Raw genomic sequence first — 24,852 nt, 5'->3', positions numbered from 1 at the left:
TTCTGCACCAGCTGTGAGCGGCTCCGGAGCAGCGGGGGTGACAGGGACTGGGTCGTTTTGTCTCCTGAACGCAGGAGCCCGTTTTAATCTTAATTTCCTTATAACCAAGAGTTCAAACAGGTCTGTGACTGTTAGAGAAATGTGAGAAACATCCGGATGTGTTCTCTTATTAAACCAGTCCGTGCTCACCGGCTGTTTATCAATCATCAACGTTCCCACTGGTGACATTCGGGCTGATTAGTGGTAATGAGGAGACACACGCAGCTTCTCAAAGGTCACGAGTTGCAAAGGCCACAGTTATGATTTCAGCTGAGGCCGATTGAAGTCCACGCTAGTGTTCCCTCTCTGAACGTCCTTGAGCTCCAGTCTCCACCTGCTCTCTGTGTGATTCATGCTGGACACATGAGCATCATCTGGAATGACAACGTGCCTGAAATTAAAAACCATAATGCCTCTCTCTCTCTCTCTGTCCCCCTCTTCTGAACCCAGAGGTCGTTCCGATCGTTCGCACATGACGACCGCCATGTCATGGCCAAGCACGCCAGCATCTATCCGGCGCCCGAGGAACTGGAGGCCGTGCAGACGCTGGTGTCCACCGTGGAGGGAGCCCTCAAGAAAGTGTCAGATTGGATGGACGGCCTCAGCAAATCCTCAGGGAAGACGTCCACTGAAAACGAGGCAGCGGACGACGGAGTGGAGGATGATGCTGCTGAGTCGAAGTATGTCTGTGTGTGTGTGTGTGTGTGTGTGTGTGTGTGTGTGTGTGTGTGTGTGTCTGTGTGTGTGATTAAACGCACTGACCCTGGTCAAACTGCCCTCAGAACGTCCCCAGACCGTCTTTTATAACCGTTCAGTTTTACGTCGGGCCGCTGTGGGCGTGTTTCAGTCCGACAAAGTGAATTATCGACTCGTTCATGTTTGTTTCTGTTCTTCAGCTTCTTCCTCGGCACCTTCATAAAACGTTTTCCCTCTTGTTGGAGGAGAATCCGTCGGGTTGTAAAATGAAATGTAATTTCAAAAGTAATTGGGAAAAAATCGAAACCATCTAAATAAAATGTCATCATGTAATAATGCGGTGTAAATAGTTCTTAATCTGACCAAACTGTGAATAACAGGAGGTGATGCTGCAGGGATGGTTCGAACCCAATTACAACAATGGTCCATGGAACTATTATTATTTATTATTATATTTAAACTACAAACCAGACCCACGTGGAACCGATAACTGATCGTCTGCAAACACCTCGGTCAGAATTTATCTCGGCTTCTCAGCTTGTCTGTGATAGAGACTTTAAAAACCTATTATCTGTTGGTTGAGAGATAACCTGGTTTTTCCAAGGTTATTCTCTTCTCAGCCACTGGGACTCAGATATTCCTTCATATCCTTGACATTGGTCTGAAACTAAATTCATATATTGCTGGTTGAAAATCGCAGGAACCCTGTTAATACAAATATATAATTGTTTTTGTCCTCACATGACCCCTGAGCTCAAACATGTGGACAGAGGTGATTTTTTATGATTGAAATTAATATCCTTTGTGCGCTTCAACCACCTCCAGGTAAGATGGAGGTCTTGTGACTCTTGGAAAACCCTGGTGTAAATAACAGACTGCGACCGTTTGACAGTTTATCAGGACCTCCATTCACCTCTGGATGTATTTATCCATGCAGATAGTTTTATGAAACCATTTTTAATGCGTTTCTGATATTTCTGCCTCCGTCCAAATTGAAATTTAGCTTGTGATGTTTAAAGCATTGAGAAGAATAGAATCCGCAGCCACGTGTCCATCCAGTGGAAGCGTGACCCACAAATGAACTAACGCTCACTTCCATTGAAGTGGCCTGAAGACAGATAATCTCAAAACCTACTCAAACAAAAACTAAGCGCACGGATAGATCCTGGAGTCCGGCTGCTTCCATCAGATGATATTAGTTTTTCATGGCGTCTTGTGTCGGGCTGAGGGGAAACTGTTCAGGTGGAAATGTTTGACTTCATCTAGGACCAGCGTCTCCGTTACAAAGTTCCTCAAAGTGTAGTTCTGTTAAACAACCAGATTTAAGGGCTTGTTGTCAGTTGGTCGTTTTCTAGGTGAATCAGCTCTTTATGGGGAAACTACATTCTCTCTCTCTCTCTCTCTCTCTCTCTAGGTCAGATGGTTGACAATCTATTGTTAAAGTTATTAACTGGTTAGTAGTGGAGGAGCAACTCTTCTCTGGCTGCAGAGTCTATTTTTTGTCTAATCGCCTGTAAAACATCTTCATGACTGTGCGAGAATGTGACGCCGGCTGTCATCCGTCTGTCCTCTGTCTGTCCTCCGTCTGTCCTCAGGCTGAAGGCCACGTCAGTGCTGTGCGGGGTGACGCGTGTCGGCCTGGTGGCGAAGGGCCTGCTGATCAAAGGAGACCTGGACCTGGAACTGGTGCTGATGTGCCGAGAGAAACCCACGAAGCTGCTGCTGTACACCGTCAGCGCCAACCTCCCCCTGCAGATCCAGGTACTGATCTCCACACACCTCCAGCACCGATTCTCAATAGTTCCTTCGAGAAAAAACAAAGTCTTATCGATGTGTTGAGTGGTGCTCTGAGCGTGTAGCGTCACTCGCTGAACTGAACGCTGGATGTTACCCATGATCCCCGGCTTCCTGAACCACTTAAGATGATGCACAGCCAAATTATAAAAACTGTCAATCAATTTAAAATAAAGAAATTAAGAAATGTTGCACATCAGCACAATACAGTCTCATTTCATCCTCAATATTTGTATGGATAGTTTTTCTGATCAACGCTCCTGTAGGTTTTTCCAGGAGGTTTTTCTTTTATATTTCACGATGAAGAATCTTACAGGACAAAATGTTCATTCCAGCGGCTTCACACTGTGGAAATATAAAATCCCTTGGATCAGGAGTCTTGTGCCACTAAACCAACATCTCTGCAGTCACTTCGTCGTTTAAATCAGGAACTGTGTCTTATTAAAAATCTCACAGCATGGAAGGGTTTTCCTAACTAAGCTCTGTTTGCATAAAGTGAGCCGAGGCAGAGCGGGACGACGCAGAAAGAAATACTAGGCACAAAACATTAGGCACAAAAATACTCGCTAACCAAGTCAAATTTAAATAATGAGCCACCCCCGGATCACAAGGTGTGAACTTTAGGGATTAAATGTGTCTTTCCTCGGTCGGTCGGCAGCCGTTAATGAGAACCAGCGTTTACTCCTCAACACTGGCTGAAGACCCAAAGTTCACATCTTCAAAAAGTTGCTTTATTGATCAAATGAAAACAAAAAACACCAGGGATGCCTCCGATTTTCTCCCCGACAAAACAATCGCAGATACTTTTGTGTTGTTGACATTTTAACCAAATCTTAAAATAACACTTCAGTGAAAATGTTTGTGCTTGAATGTGGAGAAACTCTCTCTGTCCTCAGAATATTCCAGAGACGTTTTGGGGGCGAAATAAATTATTCATTTGGGGGAAAATGTTTTTCATTCTCAAACCTGATGGAAGGATTATTTTGGGGAGCAGAGAAGAGAGGAGGAGATTATATGGAAAGTAAATGTCGTGTGTTACAGAGAAACCTCCTGATTTATCTCCGTCACTCTGTTTTAGTGGGATGTTAAAAGCACAGACTGCAGAATATAATCTTCAGACCCCAACCGCTGACCACATGGACCCGGGGTCGCTTCTATATAGACCGGACCTGTTATTCCAATTGGATATGATGCAACTCAGCATATAATAACACTTGAGAAAATTATCAACCTGAATATGAGCAGGATTTGTCTCCTTTAACATCTCAGCCGTGGAGCTGCACAAACAATATAATATCTCCGCCCTTCCCACCCCTTCTAGCATCTGCCAGCTAACAAGCTGCCCCCTCCCCACACACACACACACACACACACACACACACACACACACACACACACACACACACACACACACACACACACACACACACACACACACACACCTCAGTTAATTACCTGCCATCGAGGCCGTGCGTGCTGCATCATCAAGGGGAAGAAGCCATTTGACGAAGCCTCTCATTTCCTGGACCAAACCGGCAGAGATTGACAGGCGGGGGATGGATGGGGTCACTTCTCGCAGAGACGAGATAGAGAGAAGGCTCTTGAAAACACGCCAGTGACGGTAACTCGGTTCTCCAGGAAAAACCAGATGGTTTGACGTGCTGGGAATTGGCTGGATGACGACCGGGGGGGATGGAATGAGGAGGAACAACCGGGATGTTTCTCCTTGTTTTTCTCCTTAAGCACCAAAATATCATTATTTTATACTGTGAGTTCTCAAATAAGAGTCAACAACACGTCATCTACTCGTCTTTCTTTTTCCCTTATATTGTTATCACTGCTACGAAGAGTTTTACCAAGTTGTGACCCTGGTTTAATTCCTACGTACTTGTATCTAAAGCATTTTGCAGGATATTCATTTATGGTCAAGTCATCTGTGGTTGCACAAGAGTTTTTTCTTTAAGCCATTTTACCTGCAGGGCTCAATAAGTGTTTAATAGTTTGCTCATTTATTTTCTTTGACAATAAGAGATGAGGAATATATGAATTAAATGATTAATATATAACACTGATCTTGATCAGGAAGTAATTGTGCATTTAATTTCCCTCTCTCCATGTTTTACTTTACTCAGCTCAGAGTGAAATACATGGTTACAGGTTATTGAAATACATTTGCTGAAGGTGAACCTGTGCTCAGAGAAATGATTTGCTTAGTGTTAATAAACAATTTAATTAGACTTCTTGTTCTGCATTTTGTCCTGAACAGTTTTCCAAACAAGCAACAAGAGTCAGTGTTCGATTTTTAATTAATGGTGCAGCTCTGCCTTTCAGACGATGACGGAGGACAAATACGAGGTGCGGTCGTGTGTCCCCGAGGCAGCTATCCGGGTCTGCAGCTCCAAAAACCCTCAACTCACGCTGAAGATCACCCTCTCCTCGTTAGCCATGAGGGACGAGCGGCACAGCAGCACTGACGAAGGTACTGACTCCTCCTCTCACCCCTTTACCCCCCCATCGCTCGGTGGGAGAGGAAGCTCTTGTTTTGACCTTTATAGGACATCCGAGGGCTGAGAGATTGGAAAAGAGGGAGAAAGAGGGGGAGGGACTTACATGAATATATAGAGGTATAAAGGTGCTGTGAAACCTGAGCTAGAAACAGGAGACACACTGGGGGAAATTGGGGGATGATGATACATGGAGAGGTTGAAAGCTGAGAGGAGAACGAGGGGAAAAAGGAGGAGGGATGATATGGATCTGCAGGGATTTCTATAGGGGATGTGTTGGGGTGGGATTGGTCTCTTGTATCATGAGATTCATCGATTGTGATTTAGAATCAGATTAGAGAAGTTGTTTGTTTTTAAAAAACTTCGTTTTTGAAAGTCGACATCGTTTTGGGCCAGAAGTAGATTTGGTGAAGGAAACTAATCCCTGGAGGAGGAGGAGGAGGAGGAGGAGGAGGAGGTTGTTCGAGTTAAATAATGCTTCACACCAACAAGACAGTTCATCTCTTGTGAACAGTTCCTGTGAAAAACGGCCACAAATTGATGAGAAACTTAACTCTGGGCTCTGTCGGGCGTCTGCAGGTCAAGAGCTGATGTTTGGCATCAGTGCCGCGTCAGGTTTCCTCCCACAAATGGGAATGAAATGGAAAAAGAACGGAAGGCGAGTCAGAAGTGAAGCTGCCATTATGAAACGGCGAGTCTCGTTGTGCTTCCCGCTCCCAGCAGGAAAGATTGAGTCAAGCACAATAGGTAGAAAAATGGATTCTTCTCTCAGGCAGCAGAGAGGCTGACAAGCATTTCCCCTCTGGTTCAACATCCTGTCAGCACGAACAAGCACAGAGTCACACTCCAGGTTTGTTTTACTGTGAAATCACATCGACGAGAATCAACCTCTGCTGTTCACACACACACACACGAGCAGAGCTGACGTCCTGATGAGGTTCTTACGTTTGAATATTAAAAAGGTGAGTTTCAGGATGAAGCTTTAGACTAAAAGCTAGAAGGTCAAGGGGACATTTTAAACCTGTTTTCAAATTGGTAAAAACAGCCTAGATCCAATTTAATGAATCTCGTATTCGATCTTTCATTTCTTCTCGCTCTTTATCACTAGAAAAGAAAAGTGTAAATATTCAGTTAGCAGGAACTCGCCCTGAAAGTCGAAGATTTTAATTATGAGTCAGAGATTCTCTCAGTGGAGCCTTAGTTTTCATTTAGCTGCAGACTCGGCGCTCGTTGGCTTCACGCTGCTCCCCGGTGGGAAATCATTCCACTGTTCATGTGCCATCCACTAACATGGAGGAGGTGGGGTTTATGGCACGTACTGCAGCCAGCCACCAGGGGGCAATCTAGATGATTCATGAAGTTATTGGGGCACTGGATTAATAACCCAGTTTGCTGTGGCTCTTTAAGGAACCTGTTGAGGATGAACTGGTCTAACTGGCCCTGTGCGGCTCGCAGATGACCGCTGGTCGTCGCCGTGTCTCTCGCCTCTGCTCACTGACTGTTGGTTTTGTTGCCGTAGCTCCGCAGGTTCGACTCCCTGTGGATGGACGCCTCTCTGCGACCCCGCTGCCGACGAGGCGCCCCCCCTCCCCACCCAGCGGCAGGAAACCCTGGGTACAAGGGGCTTCCCCGACAAGCAAATCAAACCAACCCACTCACTCCCTGCCTCAGACATGCTCCCCCCCCCTCTGTCGACTGGACTTCTCTCTGGGTCGCCATGAAATTCTGGTCCATGTCTATTACCAAGCACACAGACCGAAAGGACAAAATGACTACATTACCCAGCAGCCCCGGTCCAGATCTGTGCCTCTCTGCTGTAATCACTGGGGCGGGCCCCTCTCGGCCCATCAATTTTTATTGGCTCAGAAATGACATCCCATAATTTCATGTTATAAAAGTGGTGTTAATTGAATTTACCCGATGTACTGGTCACTAATCCAAATTCCCCCGAAGCTGACGATGTGGAGGAGAATGCATCGTCCTGTTTGTGGTCGTGAGCTGAGTCTCCTTCGTGTTCTGCCTCTGGAGACACGAGAGGGGAAGAGATCTAAACACCTGGAGGGTTATTTATTATTCATATCCTTTTTTTTAACTCCGCTCTTTAAGACTTTTATTTCTGTGGAGTCTTGACTTTGGGCCCCAGTGTTTAACGGCGGAGCAGCTGTCCAATCACAGCCTCCGATAAATTAGATCTGATTTATTTAGCACGTGTTTTAAATTAAGGAAAATCAGCACTAAGTGGAAGCTAATGAGGAAATGGAAACCAAATGTCAAAGCGTGGGGACGAATCAGTTACGAGATGGGATGTGATTGGCAGAAAGAAAATGTCAAGTTAATCAGTGCTAAAATAATTAATCTGTTAATTAATGTAACAGAGAAATTGACATTTACATTAATACAAAGACAGTGTAGTTTTGACCGGCAGCATCATTAGACCTTTTATGTTTTAAACCAGACTGAAGTGGATTTTAGTGGCCAAAGCCAATATATCATTCATATATAAAGAAGTAATTTAACAATTTATTCATGAAACAAACATAATTTCTTTATTGTTCATTTTGTAAAGTAAAAGTTACGGATACATCAGTCAAACTCTAGTTGTTATAATTTCTCAAATTTTCTATTTGTCAGTTTTAGAATAAAAGCAGTAATATGAAGTGTGATGATGTAAATGTTATTGTTAAGTCTCTTTACACATTACAGCCTCCACCCAATGATTACAGAATAAAATGAGCTTTTGTAATTATATCTGACACAATCAAGTATAATGTCGGTTAAATACACAATATAGTGAAGTGAAAGTAAGTTAACGAGACATTTAGAAATTCTGAATTCTGAATTTAATTTCTAAATATAAACGGACGACATGTCTCCACTTCCTCCCGCTCCCCAGAAGTGAAGCCAAACCATATGAACGCTGCCATCTTGCATCGATGACCTATACTGCAGCCAGCCAGCAGGGGGCGATGGAGACGCGTTGGCTTCAGTCATGTCGTCCATCTTTATATAAACAGGACCACTTCTACATGTTTCAGTTTCTCCCCACAAACTATTTTTAGGACAGAAACGTTGTTAAATGGCTCTTTTTTTGTCAAGTTTCACTTCAATTCCCAATTTGATTTGTTATTTCGGTCTCCAGGTGCAGCGAGCAAGCAAACCTTAACCCCCGCCCCAAATACGAAGAAGTTCCCACACACACTCATAGCGCTACAGTTCATTACCCAGAAGTCCCAGGGGCAGAGCACGAAGGCCCTCGTTCCCTGGAGGTCTCTCATCAGCTTCTTCGTCGTCTTCCACCTCTTCATCCTGTTCGGCTTTCACCCGGGTCTCCACGGCAACAGACTGCCGAGCCACACGCATCGCTCACACGGCTGCTGACGTGTCGCACGCACACCAACGAATTGGGTTTTGGAATCCTTTTTTTAAAGCTCTGTGTCAGCATTTCTGTCAGCGCAGTAGAAAAAGAGCCAGGGTTTAAATCTCTGCTGGCCATCGCTCATCGGAGGCGATCTTTGAACCATAATGGCAGCGATTCCACTACGATGGGACATTTGTCAGGATCTAATATTTGCAGCTTGGCAAGAAGCTGAAGACTAGAGATAAGGTTTCGAGTTGCACAGGAGTCTGTGTGTTCTGTTCCCTGGAGGAGATCATTGATAACCTGCGAGCGGTTCGTGCTGAGCTCTGCAGTGTGGTCTGCAGTCTGTCCCCCCCTCTGTTCGTCTGCTTGACTGTCCCACAGTGGCCCCCCACACCCACCCACCCTTAGCTGCTCCCGAGAACAAACAGCCTTCACTTTCTTTCCAGGGTGGCGTTCTCACTCTCAGATGTTTATGTTGTTGTTGTTGTTGTTGTCATCTGCTGTCACTCTTCTTCTGCTGTCATTCTCCCATGGCTCCGCCTCCAGTCATGGCAGGCGTGCTGCCCCACAGGAACCCGGTTGTGGAGCGACTGTTTCAGTCAAACATAAACATCTGATCGGCCCCGCAAGAGGGAAAATACTAGCATGGCCCCCCCCCCCTAACAAAACCTGCAGAGCAAACTTTAAATCTTTGAATCGCTGCACTCAGACATTCCTGAGCTGATGAATCAATGGACGTGTTATAAATCTGACCTTTGACCCGAGTCCTCGCCATGCTCTCATTTTTCCTCCTGTGCTGTGATTGATAACAGACTAATCTCCAGCCACTGATCTGCATCACGAGTGAGACTCCAGCGAGGCGGCGAGACGCATGTGCTCACGTCTACTCCGGTTTCTCAAATCTCCCTCCCTCGTAGCTCATTCGGTCAGATCAGTGGATTTGCCTAATAATTAGTTGTTCAACCCTGCTGCCTGTGTGTGTGTGTGTGTGTGTGCGTGCGTGCGTGTGAGGTCAGCGAGGTCACGCTCACTCTGTCCTGTCTCACCCTGTCCCCTCTCTCCAGAGAAGGGCGATCGAGACGTCCACAAGGACGAGGAGGAAGAGGACGAAGACGATGTCCTGGACAGGCACAAGTGCCGGGCAGCGCTGGCTTTGCTCCGACATGCCAAATGGTTCCAGGTGAGCTAAGCAGACTGGGATGGAGCCACAGACCTTCTGGTTGGAGGTGGACCCGCTCTACCCCCTGAGCCACATGCCGCCCCCAGTTAGTGTAGAAGGAAGTTAGATCACAGCAGCTCAATGTTTCTCGTGCTTTATTCCTTCACCTTCTGTATAGATGAGTGTATGTCCTCCACTCTGCTCTGAAGTCACATTTCAACCATCTCCATCTTTTGACGTGCAAAGTATGAAGATGTTAGAACGAGTGTTGCCCTTCGTTTGAATCATATCGTCTGGCATCAATCCCACGGACATAATCTGCAGATCCTTAGGAATCCTGTTACAGAGACAAGACAGTGTTTAACATGAGTGTTTCTGGAACAGCGTGGAAACTGTAGAGGAAGAAGCTGACACAGCGATTTAACTCTGACGGACACTTCACCACATCGGGTGTCAAACTGCCGTCCTGCATGAAGTGGGTTGTTCAGCTGCTGAGGGAGGACGTGGTGGGGGGGGGTGAAGGTCAGGTGAGGCAGTGAGCAGCTCCCCTCAGGGCAGGAGAGACAAATGCTAAATGTAGTGTCAGAGTGAAGAGCTGCACTGCAGAGTGAAGGTGAGGATTCACTTTATATTCAGACTAATCCGACCTGCACCAAGGATGGGAATAATAACTGAAGAAACAATTAGCTCCTGAGTTCAGCCCCATACTTCATTTCATCTCATAATCAGTCCTGAGTTAAGAGAAGTGTCTGTGATCTTCGTCAATGTCACCATCATCATCATCGTCGTCTCCTGTTTCCTCTTTTTTTTGGTCTTTCAATCACTGCTTCTTCTAATTTCCAATTTAATGCTCTTCTCTCTTTTTGAACATTGACAGAAGTGATGTTGAATAAATTTGTGAACAAAAGCTGAGAAAAACAAATATTAATACTAATTGGTTTTCTGACTGAACCTTTTACTTGTACGTGACCAAACTCCGTGAGAGAACCTGCTCCCGATGTAGATATGAAGTATTTAAATATAAAAGGACCATTCTAGGGTAAAGAATTCCTGGTTCTGCTCCATAATCAATCCATTTTTTTTTTGTGTTATGCTGTTAACGAAGAGACAAACTGGAGACAGGAGATTGTGGCTTGATTTTCTACAACTTCACCGATTGGCCGAGGCGTTCCACCGCCGAGTCCAGTTTTTCAATCATATTGACAGTTCGGGGATTGGGAAAATGCATCGTCAGGTGCTGGAGATCTGGAAACACCAGACTGCTGTCATGTGAAAATGCTGCTCAGTAACTTGTGTGTGTGTGTGTGTGTGTGTGTTTGTGTGTGTGTACCCCCAGGCCCGTGTCACAGACCTCAAGTCCTGCGTCATCATCTTGAGGATCCTCAGAGACATGTGCAACACACTGCCAGCGTGGCAGCCCCTCAAAGGATGGGTAAGTGACGTCCATAGAATCACAATAGTTTCACACTGTCCTGTCCTCCCTCTTCCTTCAGTCGACGGTCCTGACTGCAGCTGATTTTAGTTTGCGCTGTGTCCTGCATCTTCTCGCTGTGTGTCCTCCGCAGCCTCTGGAGCTGATCTGTGAAAAGGCCATAGCCACCTGCAACCGGCCGCTGGGTCCCGGTGAGGCCCTGCGTCGCGTCATGGAGTGCGTCGCCTCAGGGATCCTCCTGCCAGGTCTGTGATCCTTCACGTCAGCCTCCACACGTCTCTGCTCAAAGTGTCCAGCCCTGGGGTTAGAGGTCCTGAACCTTTACTTCCCATCAAAGGGTGGAAACTGGTGTAAATGGTGAATTAGTAGCTGAACCTATAGGAAGACTTGAGGTGAATACGAGTTTTAAAGGAAGACCATTTTTAAGTTGAGCACATTTTTGATTGCTCTTTGAAGAAAGACAGAAGGAGGAGAAACATGGTTAGTGGTGATTTTATGAATGAGTCTGAGGGGACAGAGTCCACTGTCTCTGTCTGAGTCGACGAGACAAAGACACGGGAGCAGTTCTCCTTCAGACGACTCACAGAAATTCTGACAATGTTTCAGACGACTCAGGGAAACAAGGCACAGTTTCACTCGGGGCCACTTCCAGCGGGGGAGCTGAACTCTGACCTCGACTGTCGGGCGGTGTTAAAGGTTTGATAAAAGCCGCCAGAGAAATGTATTAACGAGCTCTCAAGAGGTAAAAAAGGCTCAACAAGCAATAAAAGACGAATATAAAGATTGTTTTTATCTTGGCAGGAGATGTAGAAACAAGACTTATGATTCCAGCAGTTTTTATGTGATTGTGAATCGAGGTTTTTCACGGACGCAGCTGATGCTCCGCCCTCTGCTCAATACACTTTTAATCTTGTAGAGGATGAAAGTAATTCTGCCAGAAATTAATATATGTGTGTGTCATCATCAGTGGCAGGAGTCGGCCTTAGAGAATGACTTTCATATCAGGCAGCGACAAAAGGAAATTAAAAAGGTTTGAAAGTGAAATTAAAATCATCAAGGACGTTGGAAGAACGTCACCTCTTCTCTTTTGATCAAAGAAAGAAGTGTTATTGGATCAGAGTGTCGTCTTTTGATTTCATTACATATTTGGAATCTTTATCTGATGGTTTTGATCGATCAGTGGATCAACAGTTTAAAACAGGTTTCAAAAGGGATTCAGCGTGAACACAACGTGAACCTTGTGTGGATTTCCATCGAGTTAATTTTTGGAAACAGTGAATGAGATGGTTCCAAACCTGGATTAGGTGTTCACTGTAAGATGCTGGTGAAAAAAACTAGGAAAGCAGCAACTTCATCAGACAACTCTGCTCCATGTTCCAACTTCACCACCGAAACAATGAAAGAAAACTGAAACAAGTAAGCTGATAAAGATTATGAAGATAATTAAGAAGTGTAAAGTTACGCTGGTGTGTGGTTATAACCTGGTTTCACACCGTGTGTTATTCACCTGCACGGCAAAGTGTGTGACCAGTGATGCCGTGCGATTGGTCCTCAGGCCTCAGGAACACGAGCGATGTTCCCGTTGATCTTTACTTTTATTCATAAAACAGTCGTTGCAGTGACGGAACACAGACGATTCTGTGTAATGTAAAAACATTTATCTCCTGAGATGCCGCAGACAGATTTGATCCGACAGGCGTCCATGTAGAAGAATTCGTATTTATCTAATAAATAGAAAGACGTCCTCAGATTCATGTTTCCTCTGTCGTTGTCTAATCCCTGATGTGGGAAAACGTTAAGCCGCCTCCGCCGTTGTGCATCAGTGCAGAGCAGCGAGTCGTTCAGATGATGTGACTGGATTTTTAAAATCGACTTTAGGGGTTTCCCCTCAGCGGAGAAACGGCAGGTTGCTGAATCGGGAGAACTGTGTTGAAAGAAGGTGTATGTTGCTGTTCGGGGGTCAGAACCTCGCTGTGGAAACACTGATGTGGTTTTTCTCCACAGGAGGTCCAGGAGTTCATGACCCCTGTGAACGGGGACCTACTGACGTCCTGTCTGACCTCAGCGCCCAGCAGGCGGACGCCATCACAGACAGCGCACAGGTCAGTCCGTCCGCAGAGCAGCTCACTTTACCCATCAGGCACCTCTGCTGCGGAGAACATCACAGACTTCTTTCGCTTTGAACGGTTTATTATTCTGTGAGCGCTTCTATCAGCAGGGGCTCTGACATTGTACCGTGATTCTACATCAGAACAGATCTGCATCGAGTGATTATTATTTGTAACCCTATTATTTTCTCAGTGGGGCAGCTGCAGGTTTAATGCTTTGCTCAAAGGCACTTTGACAGTAGCTGTTTAGGGAGATGGTGTTTTCATGTCCACGTTATCCCGACGACTCCGAGGGTCTGAACTTCCTGGAGCTTTGCATCAACTGGCCCCTGTCTGTCACCTGTGGGCCACCCCCCCCCCCGAGTTTTAACAACAATTTGTGAAAATTCAAGTTTTTAGTTTCTCAGTATTTTCTCTGAGATGTTTTTAGTTCAGAAGCAGATTCTCTTCCTGGAGGTGAATTGATGCCATAAAACCACAGATGTGTTCTGACTGTTTTTACCTTTTTTACTTACACGACGGGAAGTCTTTCATTTCAACAGCTGCCTTCTGGACGTCGTCTTCACATCTCCACCCCAGAGCATCATAAAAAGTCCCCTTCCTGTTCTCCCGCCTTAAAACACCAGGAGCTCACTGATCCCTGATCATTAGTCAGGCCCAGAAAGAGAAACTCCGCCGTGCGACATGGGAGAGCTTGAAACATCTCACCAGGGGGCACTTCCACACCCCCCACGGCACCAAAGTCAGCATTTCTTCCTGGAATTCTGACGAGTAACGTTTCCTTTACACTGATTGAAGGGGGGGGTATTCAAAGCTCACGGCTGCTCTATAAATAGCTGAGCGGCCGGACGCTGACCGTGGATAAGCAGCCCCTCGGTGCTGCAGAGCCTTGATGAACTAGCAGCCTAATTAGCCACATAATAAGCGTGGGAACACTTTCCCTCGCTCACACCCACAACAACGCCACCACCACCGCAGCTGCTGCTGCTGCACAACAAAGTCCCCCCGGGCGGAAGATGTGGGCTCAGCGCTGAGAAATATGAAGACATCCTCAAATCCATCTCTTCCTCCCTCTCTGTCTCTGCCTCCTGCTTCGGTCTCTGGAGTCGGAGGAAACGTGCCTGAAATGGAAAGCTGGGAATATTTTTCTTTCTTTTTCCTCTCCCTCCTTCATCTGTGCCCAGTGTTTACTCCCCCACCCTCCCCCACCCCCCTCTATAATGCACAAAGTTTGTCCCGACAGAATACGAAGGTTTACACAAACATGGGGCCACTCACACGAGCCTCCAGGATAATTAAGGCGTATTGATCGGAGAATAAATGGTATCGAAGCAGCCCGTTTATTTCTCTGCTCTCAGGGTTCTGTTGCTTTACCAATCCAGTGATGTGCCCTTATTCTGTCTGTGTGTGTGTGTGTGTGTGTGTGTGTGTGTGTGTGTGTGTGTTACAGCATGCGTTACGCCTCCTCGCCTTCGGACAGCTTTACAAGGTCTTGAATATGGATCCTCTCCCTGCGAGCAAACCCTCGCCAAGACTGTTTGAAGGTGTGTGTTTGTGTTTTCATCATTTTGCGTGTTTGTGTGTCCACTATGTGCCTTTCGTTTGTTTGTATCCCTCCGTTCTTCTCCTCTTCACTCCCGTGTTGTGTGACCTGCAGTAACGGTGGTAATGAGGACGTGTGTCGTTGTGTGTCCTCTCTCGCGGTCTGTGCGTGTTGTGTGATGTCTGATGTCACCTCTGATCGCTCCGTGTGTTTGGGCTCCGCAGGCGGTTGTCAGAAGAGGCTCCGGGAGGACGTCGGGTCGGATGACAGAGACCTCATCAAAAGGATGAAAGGTGATTTCACTCGTCGATCTCAATCCTCCTGCCGTCACCTTAGAAACCTTCAGAAAACAGATAATGTCATCTGTTGTGTTTTGGGCGAGAGGAGGAAGTGCCCCCATCAATTGGTTTGTTTGTCTGTTTGTCAGCAGGATTACACAAAAACTACTGAACAGATTTCCATAAAACTTGGTCGGGGGTTGGAACATGGGCCAAGAGAAAACCATTAAAGTTTGTAGTGTCTCTGTGTCCAAATTCACTCTACAGACAGATTTCTGGAATAGTGATATTGAGGATTGATATCTACGAGTGTAATTGTTATGCTTTTTTACATCAACATTCAGAAATGAGCTTTCAAGTTGACATTTTGGTCCTCAGAGTACGCAGAGTGGCGTGTGTGTCTCCGGTAAACGCTCATCACAGTTTTTCTGGATATTTCTGCGCGCTGGACAGTCGACTCTGGCCGTGGCGCTCTCTGTCAGGGTTTGTGTTAGAGGCGGAGTCGGTGGAGCTGAAAGACGAGAGCAGTGAGGCAGAGCGTTTCTTTGACGCGCTGATTGGAGCAGAATCAAAACGACCCGTCAGGTTAAAGAAGAGACGACCCGCTCGTGGTCGGACGTCTTCATGAGATCCCATCAAGAAACCAGTGAAGTGTCCTGTGTCACCGGCTCCGTCGATCACTGGGAAACCAACTGCATGAAACGGGTTTCAAAGTTAAAATGCTTTCAGGAGCCTTTTTAAAGTGAAATGTTTCCTCGAGGCAGAAAATTGAGTGAAGTTGTCAGATTGAAGGGAAGAGGAGCAGCAGAGGAGGTTCATCAGGAATCAGTCTGCTCCTGTGTTCAGCTCAGAAAAGGTTCATTCCGCGAACCTTTGAATCAAAGCAGTCCCAGCAGCTGCAGACTGGGTCGAGGTCGCATCAGACCCAGACCACTTCCTCTACAGCTTCTCATTGGTCTGCATCGCTTTGGTCCCAAATGAACCAGAGTCTGATTTGAGTGGACACAGGTTTGAACCCAACTGTCCCTCCACTGATGGCTGCAGCGCGCCCTGGTGTCTGTCGGTGTCGCAGTAATTAAATCGACTCTCACCGGGACGATCTCATCTGCCTCTCGTTCAAAGGAGGTGACGGGAGGCCGAGATGGAGAGGGATTAATACTTCAGGCTGCTGCCACGCAATTATCTCACTGCCTCCCGCCGCACAAACGCTCACATGTACACACACCACGTACACACATATGCATCCCCGGCGTGTTGACACCTCCTCCCCCTCTCCTCCTCCCAGCACCTGTCCATCAGCACCGTCACATTCGTCTCCCTCAGCGTCTCCTCAGCTGCTTCGTGTTTCTCGATGTGAAAGTGACACCTGCGCTGCGAGCAGGAAATCTGTGGCTGTTTTGAATACGTTAATAATTATTTCAGCGTTTCATCAGGTTTTTAAAAGGATGTGAAAGAGTTCAAATATCTTTTCATCCTGTTTCTGAAACTAAATACTCTTGAGCTCTCGCGAAACCTGAACCAGGATTTTTTACATCACTTCTTTCACATTACAAACAGATTCTCAGACAGAGAAGTAAAATCTCCGACACATTAAGGATTGTTTGGCCTTGGAGGAGAAACGAGGTCTCTGGTCTGAATTCATTTAGTCTGTTTGTTATTCCAAAGTGTTTTTCAGACTCAGGAACATGAACAAATCTTCTGCAGCTTCAAAGCTCAGTTGACAAAGCTGCAGCTGTAAAGAACGAGAATCAGTCGTTATGGAGACGGTCCGAGCTTCTGTTATAATCGATGTCACCGAGTGTCACGGTGTCATTTCCAACTCATCTGTGAGATAATAATGCTCAGAGGCTCCGGGGCAGCGGAGAGCTCCTCAGCTCCTCAGCTCCTCAGCGTGTAGGTGTGAAGTGTCTCAGACGCCGAGTGTGAGGTCGCTGTCGGCTCCGTCCCCTCAGCTCCTTATTAACAGTGACAGAGCCAATCAAACGGCTGCTGACACTTTCTGCTCCTGGACTCATGAGTGAAGTCTGTGCACGGAGCTCAGGGAACATGTGTCAGGTTTAAAACACACACGTTTTCCATTTAGCTGCTTGAGAGCCTGATGTTTGAACTCGACTGTGTCGTTCATGTGTGAAAAGACACAATTCTGTTGACATGCTTCTGGGTTCACGTCTGAAAACGGCTCAAATGAAACTCCTTTGCCAAATTTGAAATGATTCTCTCGAGGTTTTCTTAAGATAAGATAAGTTCACAGTAGCGTTGACCTTTGACCTTCAACCATCAAATACTAATAGTTTATTGTTCAGTCAAAGTCAGTGTTTGTACCAAATTCAAAGAAGCTCCCTCAAGGTGTTCTTCAGTTATCTGGTTGACTGGAGGGACGACCTGAAAACCATAATGTCTCTTATTAGAGGTTCAGTATTCACACTGGTGTCTCTCCTCCTTTAGTCCTGGACTGGAGGATGACTGATCCGAACCACCCCATGAACGCCCTGATGCGTCTGAACCAGATCCACCCGGGTCTCCAGTACCGCCTGCTGTCCCAGTCCGGCCCGGTCCACGCTCCGGTCTTCACCATGTCCGTGGAGATCCAGGGAACCACCTACCAGGCCACGGGGAACTCCAAGAGAACCGCCAAGCTCCAAGTCGCCCTCAAGGTATTTACAGTTTGAAGTGTTTCACTGCGGAAAAACCAACGTTGGCATCGCAGCAAACGAAGATGATGCACGAACATTTACAGTTTCACAGAGCGGCTGCAGAAAAGAGGCTGGAAACTCTTGTTTGAGTGGATTTTATGAGTCATGATTTTATTAAATTAAATTAAAAAGAACACTTTCCCCAGTTTTTAGGATTCACAGTAAACTGAATATCCGGTGTTCCAAAGCTCAGATGTTTGAAGTTGTCACTATTGGACTCCAGCGAACTCGGACCAAACAATTCATAACTAATAATAAACAAAACAAAAAATCTGAAGATTAATCAATAATGAAAATAAGGGTTTGAGCAATGATGTATGAGTGTTTTGTTTTTCACACACGTTTCTTCACACGTCCGGCACAGCCAGTCTGTGTGGTGTTGTTGATGTCCACTTCACAGCAGCTCGCTGGTTTTAATGCCTTGCTCATGGACAGTCAGAGATGATGGATGTGAAAGTGTGACTCACTCGGACGTGTCGTCCCTCTTCAGGCGCTGCAGGCTCTGGGCTTCGTTCTCGCCGGCGACGGAGACGTGGACTCGCTGAGCGCCGACGAGAAGTCAGATGGCGAAGGCAAGAACGACAGGATGTCCAGCAGCTCCAGCTCCACCTCCATCACCTCCTCCACAGACACACAGGAGGTGGGAAACACACACACACACACACACACACACACACACACACACACACACACACACACACAAGAAAACACTGGGATTGTTAACTCTCACTCTTTGATTGACGCTCAGACGAACAGTGATGAGATCCTTCACTAATCACAGTAACATCAATGAGCTCGATAACAAATTATAAATAATGAATTTTTCTTTATTTCAAGTGTCGTCCTGTTATAGTCAGTGTTATAAATATTATTAAATATTTAACTCTCTGATAAAAGATCCTCACTGGAAGTGTTGTCAACATCTTCCTGTTTAAATCGATCTTAAATAAAAAACATAATAGTTAAAACATGAACTCTTTTTGCAGCAGAAAGTCAAAACCTCTCTAACGCTCGTGATGACGTCATTATGTTTAGTTACCTGCTGTGAAACCTGTGTTGATGACACATGGTGGCGCTAGAGAGTGGTGGGGGGGGGGAACCAAAACATGTTCAGGAAGTGTTACAGATATATTTTCTTCATGTTTCTCTATTTAGAATTATTTGTTTTATTTATTTTTGTATCAATACTAGATGAATAATATCAGTACTTTTATTGTTTATTAAGATTTATGACCCGACGTAACCTTTTAGCAGAGGTCGTAGATTTAGAAGATATGAAGCATTTGGAGATTCTCCAGGAAATGACATCACAGTAAGATCAAAGAACATTTCTACTGCAGAGTTCAAAGTTTTAATGACTTTTATGGTAAGAGTCACGTTTACACATCTGGTTCTTCAGTTACAGTTTCATCATATATAATATAATGTGGTTAACTCAGTGGAGCAGGACGTCAGGCCTGATTCTCTGTCCGTCTCCAGTCCAGAGCTCCAGGTCCGATTCTGACGGCGGGAGGTAAGAACCCGGTGATGGAGCTGAACGAGAAACGCCGCGGCCTCAAGTATGAGCTGATCTCAGAGAGCGGCAGCAGCTACGACAAGCGCTTCATCATAGAGGTACGAAAACACGTCTCTTTCTCATCTGCAACATATGTTAAACAAAAGTCAAAGTAATTTATCTACAATAAACTGAGCTGTAAAAAGCTTAAACAAGCAAACGTTCAGTAGTTTTATTGAATCAATTATTCATACAACATTTCTGTTGACAAACCAAAGGTCAGTCTCTTTCAATTCAATCAAGCTGAACCAACGTACACTCAGATATCAGTTCTCTAAACATGTCCGAGTTCTTTCATCGAGATTCAGGAATTATTCTCTGAGGAATGAAGCAAAATGTAAAAAAAAAAAAGACCTCAATTCTTCCTCAAGTCCCATCGTTCAAGAAAAGAGTTTTTGCGTATTCCTGCTAAATAACGAACAACAACTGAAGCCACATTAAAATGCTTGAGCTCGTATGTCTTTGTGTCGTGTGACAGGTGGAAGTGGACAAGCAGGTTTTTCGGGGAACGGGTCCCAATAAGAAAGTAGCCAAAGCGAGCGCAGCGTTAGCCGCCCTGAACAGCCTGTTCTCCGGCTGCAAATCCACGAGCAGCAAGAAGAAACGGCCCAATCCTCCGGTGAGTGGTCGGCCGGGACGACGCCGACAGCAGCGGTTCTCCTGCAGCCTGAAATAACACATCGTCAACTCTGTGTGTGTGTGTGTGTGTGTGTGTGTGTGTGTGTGTGTGTGTGTGTGTGTGTGTGTGTGTGTGTGTGTGTGTGTGTGTGTGTGTGTGTGTGTGTGTGTGTGTGTGTGTGTGTGTGTGTGTGTGTGTTTGCAGCCAAAGCGACCGATGGCGTCGATGCTGACCCTCCCGGCCCTCGCTGCCAGACCTCCACGGGTCCCCGTCATCCCCAGAGCTCCCTACATCAGCACCCCCCCCACACACGGATACATCCCCCCAGGTGAGCGACACACACCCGAGCACCTCAGAGACGTCTCGTCCAGAACGAGGCCAAACCATCGAGCGGATTTAGGTTCGGAAATACGACAGATTTTTTCCTCATCAAGATCCATGATTTACTCAGTAAATTCTCACAATGTCGAAGAAGATGTTGAACTAGAAATAAAGAAGAAAACAAAACCTGATCATCATAAACTTAATGATTTACTGTTCTGTTCGGCTGCAGTGGTTTAGCTACGTGTACCTAATAAACTGACCCTGGAGGAAACAGCAAATTTTATATCGCAGATTCCTGTTCTCAGTTGATTAACAATTAATCAATTAATAGTCTAATTATTAACTGTGTCTATATATCAGTGAAGTTGTGTATTTTCTGTCCTCACAGGTTTCGGCGCTCCCTACGGTTACAGCCCTGCAGGGGCCCTCCCTGCCTACGGTGAGATCCTCTTCATCAATAACTGATCAATCCATTAAATCTTCATCACATCATCCCAATATTATTATTTCTTTTCTTTTTCCTTGCTCTTCCTCAGGTTTTCCCTCCAGAATGTCCTCAGTAGTTCTCCCAGTCATCAGAGTCCCCCCAACGTACCCCGTCACCCACCTCTACCCTTATTAAGACTCATCTCACAGGAAATCACTCCTTTTTCTGACCCGTTTCTCCATCAGCACCAAGTTCCTGCTGCACCTTCATTACATTCAATCTGCTCATTAGAACGTTGGGCTCTGACAAATCAGCTCTGAAGTCATCAAACCGTTAAAACCATCCGGTAAACCAGTTTACTTCATAAACACTTTGAGTCTTAAACACAACTTCTGCTACATGACGTGAACGCAGCAGAAAATAATCATTTATCTACAATAACATGTAACAGACGATTTTTACCAAATTAAAATCAAACAAATTCTATTGACTGACCAATGGTTTAATATCTGAATGTTCAATTCAGCAGATTTTGTGTAATCCTGCGAACAAACAAACAAACAAACGCAGTGTTTCCCATTAATCATCTTCTAATTCGTCCACAGTTTCATAATGAACCAGAAAATGTTTTTTACACTTCTCATAATATCACAAGATATTATATTCTCTACCTTGGTGTTTTGCTCCATCGCTGCTTTGTATAACTTTGTGCAGAAATATTTGTGGCACAATTTTCTGCTTGTTTGCGTTATCTTCCATAAAGTCGTTGCCGTCCTCGCAGACAGTCAGACCTCATAGTTTCAGCTGCCAGACTGTGAGCCTCCCTCTTCCAATAGATTGAATTCATTGTGTGGAAAACACACATATATATATATATATATATATATATATATATATATATATAACTAACTAAACATCCCAGAACTTTACACCGTAAATTTGCAATTATAACTAAAAAGATTCCCCGATAAAACCAGTCACTGTTTGTGGTTAAATAGAGAAATAAATAAATATCTAATGTAGATATATTTAATTCACTGTAGCCTCCTAAATATCAAATGTAAGAAACAGCCACAGATCAGTAAACATGGGATGGATCAGAGAACTTTAACTCGTGGATGTGAACCTTGTCTTTTCTTGAAGAAGCAGGTTCACGTCCCTCTGATTCACTGACACACGTTTTCTTTCAGTTTGGATATTTGATGTTTACACTTTCTCTTCTGTTTGAGCCATTTTGTGTTGAGTTATTATAAAACTCTCTTTTCAGGGAGATTTTTACTTTGACCTGTTTGTAGATAATATTCTTTTAAAATAAATGAATATTTTTGTCAACGGGGTGAGTCGTCATGATTTATGGGTTTTTTTTGTGGGTTAAGACTCTTTGCTGCATAAAAAAAGCTTATTTTCAAAGACACTTTTGTAGATTATTCATCTTAAGTTATTTTATCTTAAGTTAAGTCAAATTCAACAAGTTCTCTTTCAGTCCACGTCTCATCCTTCCACCAAGTTTCTTATCAACATGCTCGGTAGTTTTTGTGTGATCTCAAACAGACGGGAGTGAGAACAGGTAACAATCACTGTCAAAGCTAAAACGTCTTTAAAGATAAACCTGCGCCAAACTTTTATTATTGATCTTCTGCAGAAACATATCAGTGACGGAGGTGAAGAGAATAAAACCACGAGTCCGAAATGAAGTTTGGAGAAAATCAGATTATTGATCAGCTGTAAACTCGTGGTCTGTTTTTTGTGTGTAACCTGCGGATCCTTTGTTTCTGGATGGGAACTTATTGACGATCCCGGAGAGAAATAACGTAGCAGAGCCGCAGTTTGATCGATAAACGTGACGGCTGCACTGAATCTACTTATTTCCCTCGACCTTTCAGGATCCGGGGAGACTCCACTAGATGTTAGGAGGTTCTAAACTAGCAGGTGATGATTTGTGCTGCTGTTAACCCCCACTGCTCGTGTCTCCTGCAGGCGGCCTGTACATCGACAGTGCCTATTACCAGCCGCAGACCATCCACACCCCTATAATCATCCACCTGGGCCCTCAGGATCTTTTCTGACCCCGCCGATGTTCCGAGAACTCGCTCGGCCACAGACTCGACCTCCTGTTTAATCCCCGGCCCTTATTAAACTCTGTCAGCGCCTCTCAATTACTGCAGCACCGCTCCCCCGGGTTTCTGCTTCCACGTGAGACACAGCAGCAATACTGAAAGCAATATGGAGGAGAGCGCGCCGCGGGCGACGCTGTGCCGGCTCCAGGTTTGGTTTGAGCGAGGAAGAGGCTGCAGCCGGGGCTTGGTTTGGAAAAACATCAATAAAACACAAAGCAATACTTCTCCTGCCTTCGGGAATCTCACCGTGTTCCAAAGCAACTCGACTCCGAGCTGAAACAAACAATGTGATCTGCTGTATGTAAATACAATATTTACTACTCTGTACATATGGATGTTTGTGAGTTTTCAATATATGTAAACATGTTAATATGTTTGAATATGTAAAACCCACTGACGGGTAAAGAAACGTATTTATAACATATCTCTGAATGTAAATACAGTAGTGACTGAAGTAGCTTTGTATTGAAAGCACTGTCAGATATGATATATGATAAATACTCCTAGTTAATTACATTTTACAGATTGTCTATAACACTGTATTGGTATGTTTATGGTATTTAATCTCAAATTAAACATTATTGCATATATTACGTGAAGTACTACTTTGATTATCCAGAGCAACAACACAATAATTCATACAAGTTTACAAAAACAGTTTTAAATCATCTTCAAAAGGAAGTTTGTCATCATCTGTTTTTAAGATTTAATAAGTACTACACAAATAATGTATAACTACATGTATTATGCATTTATAGTAAATTATATTTGAGACACAAGAAAATGTTAATTTTTGCTTGTTAGTAAATTTTAAACAATTGATTTAGATTTACAGAACTACAGAATCTTAACTGATTTATTTCTAAATACACCAAACGCCTCATTTCTGCAAAAACCTCTTTAATCTCGACCTGCTCACAGACCAGTTATATTTTCTTCTCACTTCATAGTTTTGTTGTTTCTGAACCACCGTAAAATAAGTTCCAGTGACAGTTCAGATCATAAACTGGAAATAAAGAAATGAAGCCAAATATTAACAGATTCAAACGTCTGTGCACCAATGAGGAGTCAGTCTCAGCTGTCAATCATTACCTCTCAGCCCGTTTCATAACCTCAAATAACAGATCTTTCATTTCCAGTCTGTGCTGCAGCTCGAGCAGTTTGTTGATTTGGGACTTTCCCTTTTGTTTCCTCACCTTCTTCATCCGGGCTGGTGTTGGTCCGGTCACGCTCGGCTGCTGCAGGAGCGAATTCAATCTGAGCGAGTGAAGGAAACGTGTGATTACAAACCGTGAGAATCAAATACCGGCACCAGACGAACCTTTTAAAGCAGCTGTTACCGAGCAGCTGTGAGGAGGAAGAGGAAGAGGAAGAGGAAGGACGTCGGCTGGTGACTCTGCTGGAGTCGTCACCTCGACGCCACACCATCACCTTTTCTCTTTCCTGCCAGCAGCATCACACAGCAGAGGGATATAAACAGTGTTGATGTTATTACCTGTTGGTTTATGACTGGAATATTTATTATTTGTGTCCATTATATAAACCTTCACTTCCCCCGAGGCAGAGATTCATTTTTCACCTTTAATCACAGCTCCAGCTCTGAGGGGTTTTATTTTTAGAGATGAAATAATGACAAATTTTCCCCCAAAACATTTAATTTAAAAACAAAAAAAAGCTTTTATTCCAGGTTAAATTTCTCAAGGTTTTCATCCTTCAACAGTAACATAACACGAGACTTGTCCCACAGGTCCCATCTGTACCACAGAGGTCAGAGGTCAGAGGTCAAAGGTCTAACTGAGTGACAAGACGCATGTTGGCATGAAATTAAGCTCCAGCTCGACAAAATGATCAAAACTGAAGCTCGACTGAGTTTGTTCGGGACAATGAAGACATTAACATAATCGTATTAAAGCCACAGACAGGAAATAAAGACGGACGTCGTGTCTCCACTTCCTCCTCTTAAGCAATAATACATTCAAGGATGTTTTCTCACATTGTTCACATCTCATCTGGTCAGTTTCCACACTGTAAATCAGGGAGAGGAGACACGTGCGTCCCGTCGTCATCACCTCTTCTTGACCCTGATTGGTTTAAAGCTTTGAGCGAAACCTTAAATCTGTAAATGTCACAGAGGAAATCTCCTCTTGTTCTGAGACTGAGTCCAATCAGCGTTTCCCTGGTTGATCAGAACAGTGGACACACA

General features: G+C 44.8%; 1 protein-coding gene across 3 annotated transcripts in view; it reads left to right on the top strand.

Annotated features, from left to right (window-relative positions):
- The window catches only part of LOC118114600 (spermatid perinuclear RNA-binding protein-like), a 43,799-nt gene extending 20,557 nt beyond the window's left edge, over nt 1–23,242 (top strand). The window contains exons 3-19 of one of the 3 annotated variants that reach the window (XR_007032936.1): nt 490–719; nt 2,331–2,496; nt 4,861–5,008; nt 9,459–9,574; nt 10,890–10,985; nt 11,119–11,230; nt 12,990–13,087; nt 14,544–14,637; nt 14,861–14,929; nt 17,360–17,568; nt 18,098–18,247; nt 19,087–19,221; nt 19,641–19,781; nt 19,986–20,109; nt 20,494–20,544; nt 20,642–20,878; nt 22,510–23,242. Coding sequence is in view for 2 of the 3 variants with exons in the window: in XM_035165130.2 (XP_035021021.2) it covers nt 490–719; nt 2,331–2,496; nt 4,861–5,008; nt 9,459–9,574; nt 10,890–10,985; nt 11,119–11,230; nt 12,990–13,087; nt 14,544–14,637; nt 14,861–14,929; nt 17,360–17,568; nt 18,098–18,247; nt 19,087–19,221; nt 19,641–19,781; nt 19,986–20,109; nt 20,494–20,544; nt 22,510–22,598 (2,028 nt within the window). In the remaining variant the exon portion in view is untranslated. Of the gene's footprint in view, nt 1–489; nt 720–2,330; nt 2,497–4,860; nt 5,009–9,458; nt 9,575–10,889; nt 10,986–11,118; nt 11,231–12,989; nt 13,088–14,543; nt 14,638–14,860; nt 14,930–17,359; nt 17,569–18,097; nt 18,248–19,086; nt 19,222–19,640; nt 19,782–19,985; nt 20,110–20,493; nt 20,545–20,641; nt 21,310–22,509 lie in introns of those variants that run through there. The other 2 variants (XM_035165130.2, XM_047341084.1) reach the window with 2 other exon arrangements.
- The last annotated feature ends 1,610 nt before the right edge of the window (nt 23,243–24,852 follow it).

The sequence above is a fragment of the Hippoglossus stenolepis genome, chromosome 9 (genome assembly GCF_022539355.2).
Source record: "Hippoglossus stenolepis isolate QCI-W04-F060 chromosome 9, HSTE1.2, whole genome shotgun sequence".
Lineage (NCBI taxonomy): Eukaryota > Metazoa > Chordata > Actinopteri > Pleuronectiformes > Pleuronectidae > Hippoglossus > Hippoglossus stenolepis.
The sequence above is the reverse complement of the archived record's forward strand: the minus strand, read 5'-3'. Positions and strand labels throughout refer to the sequence as shown.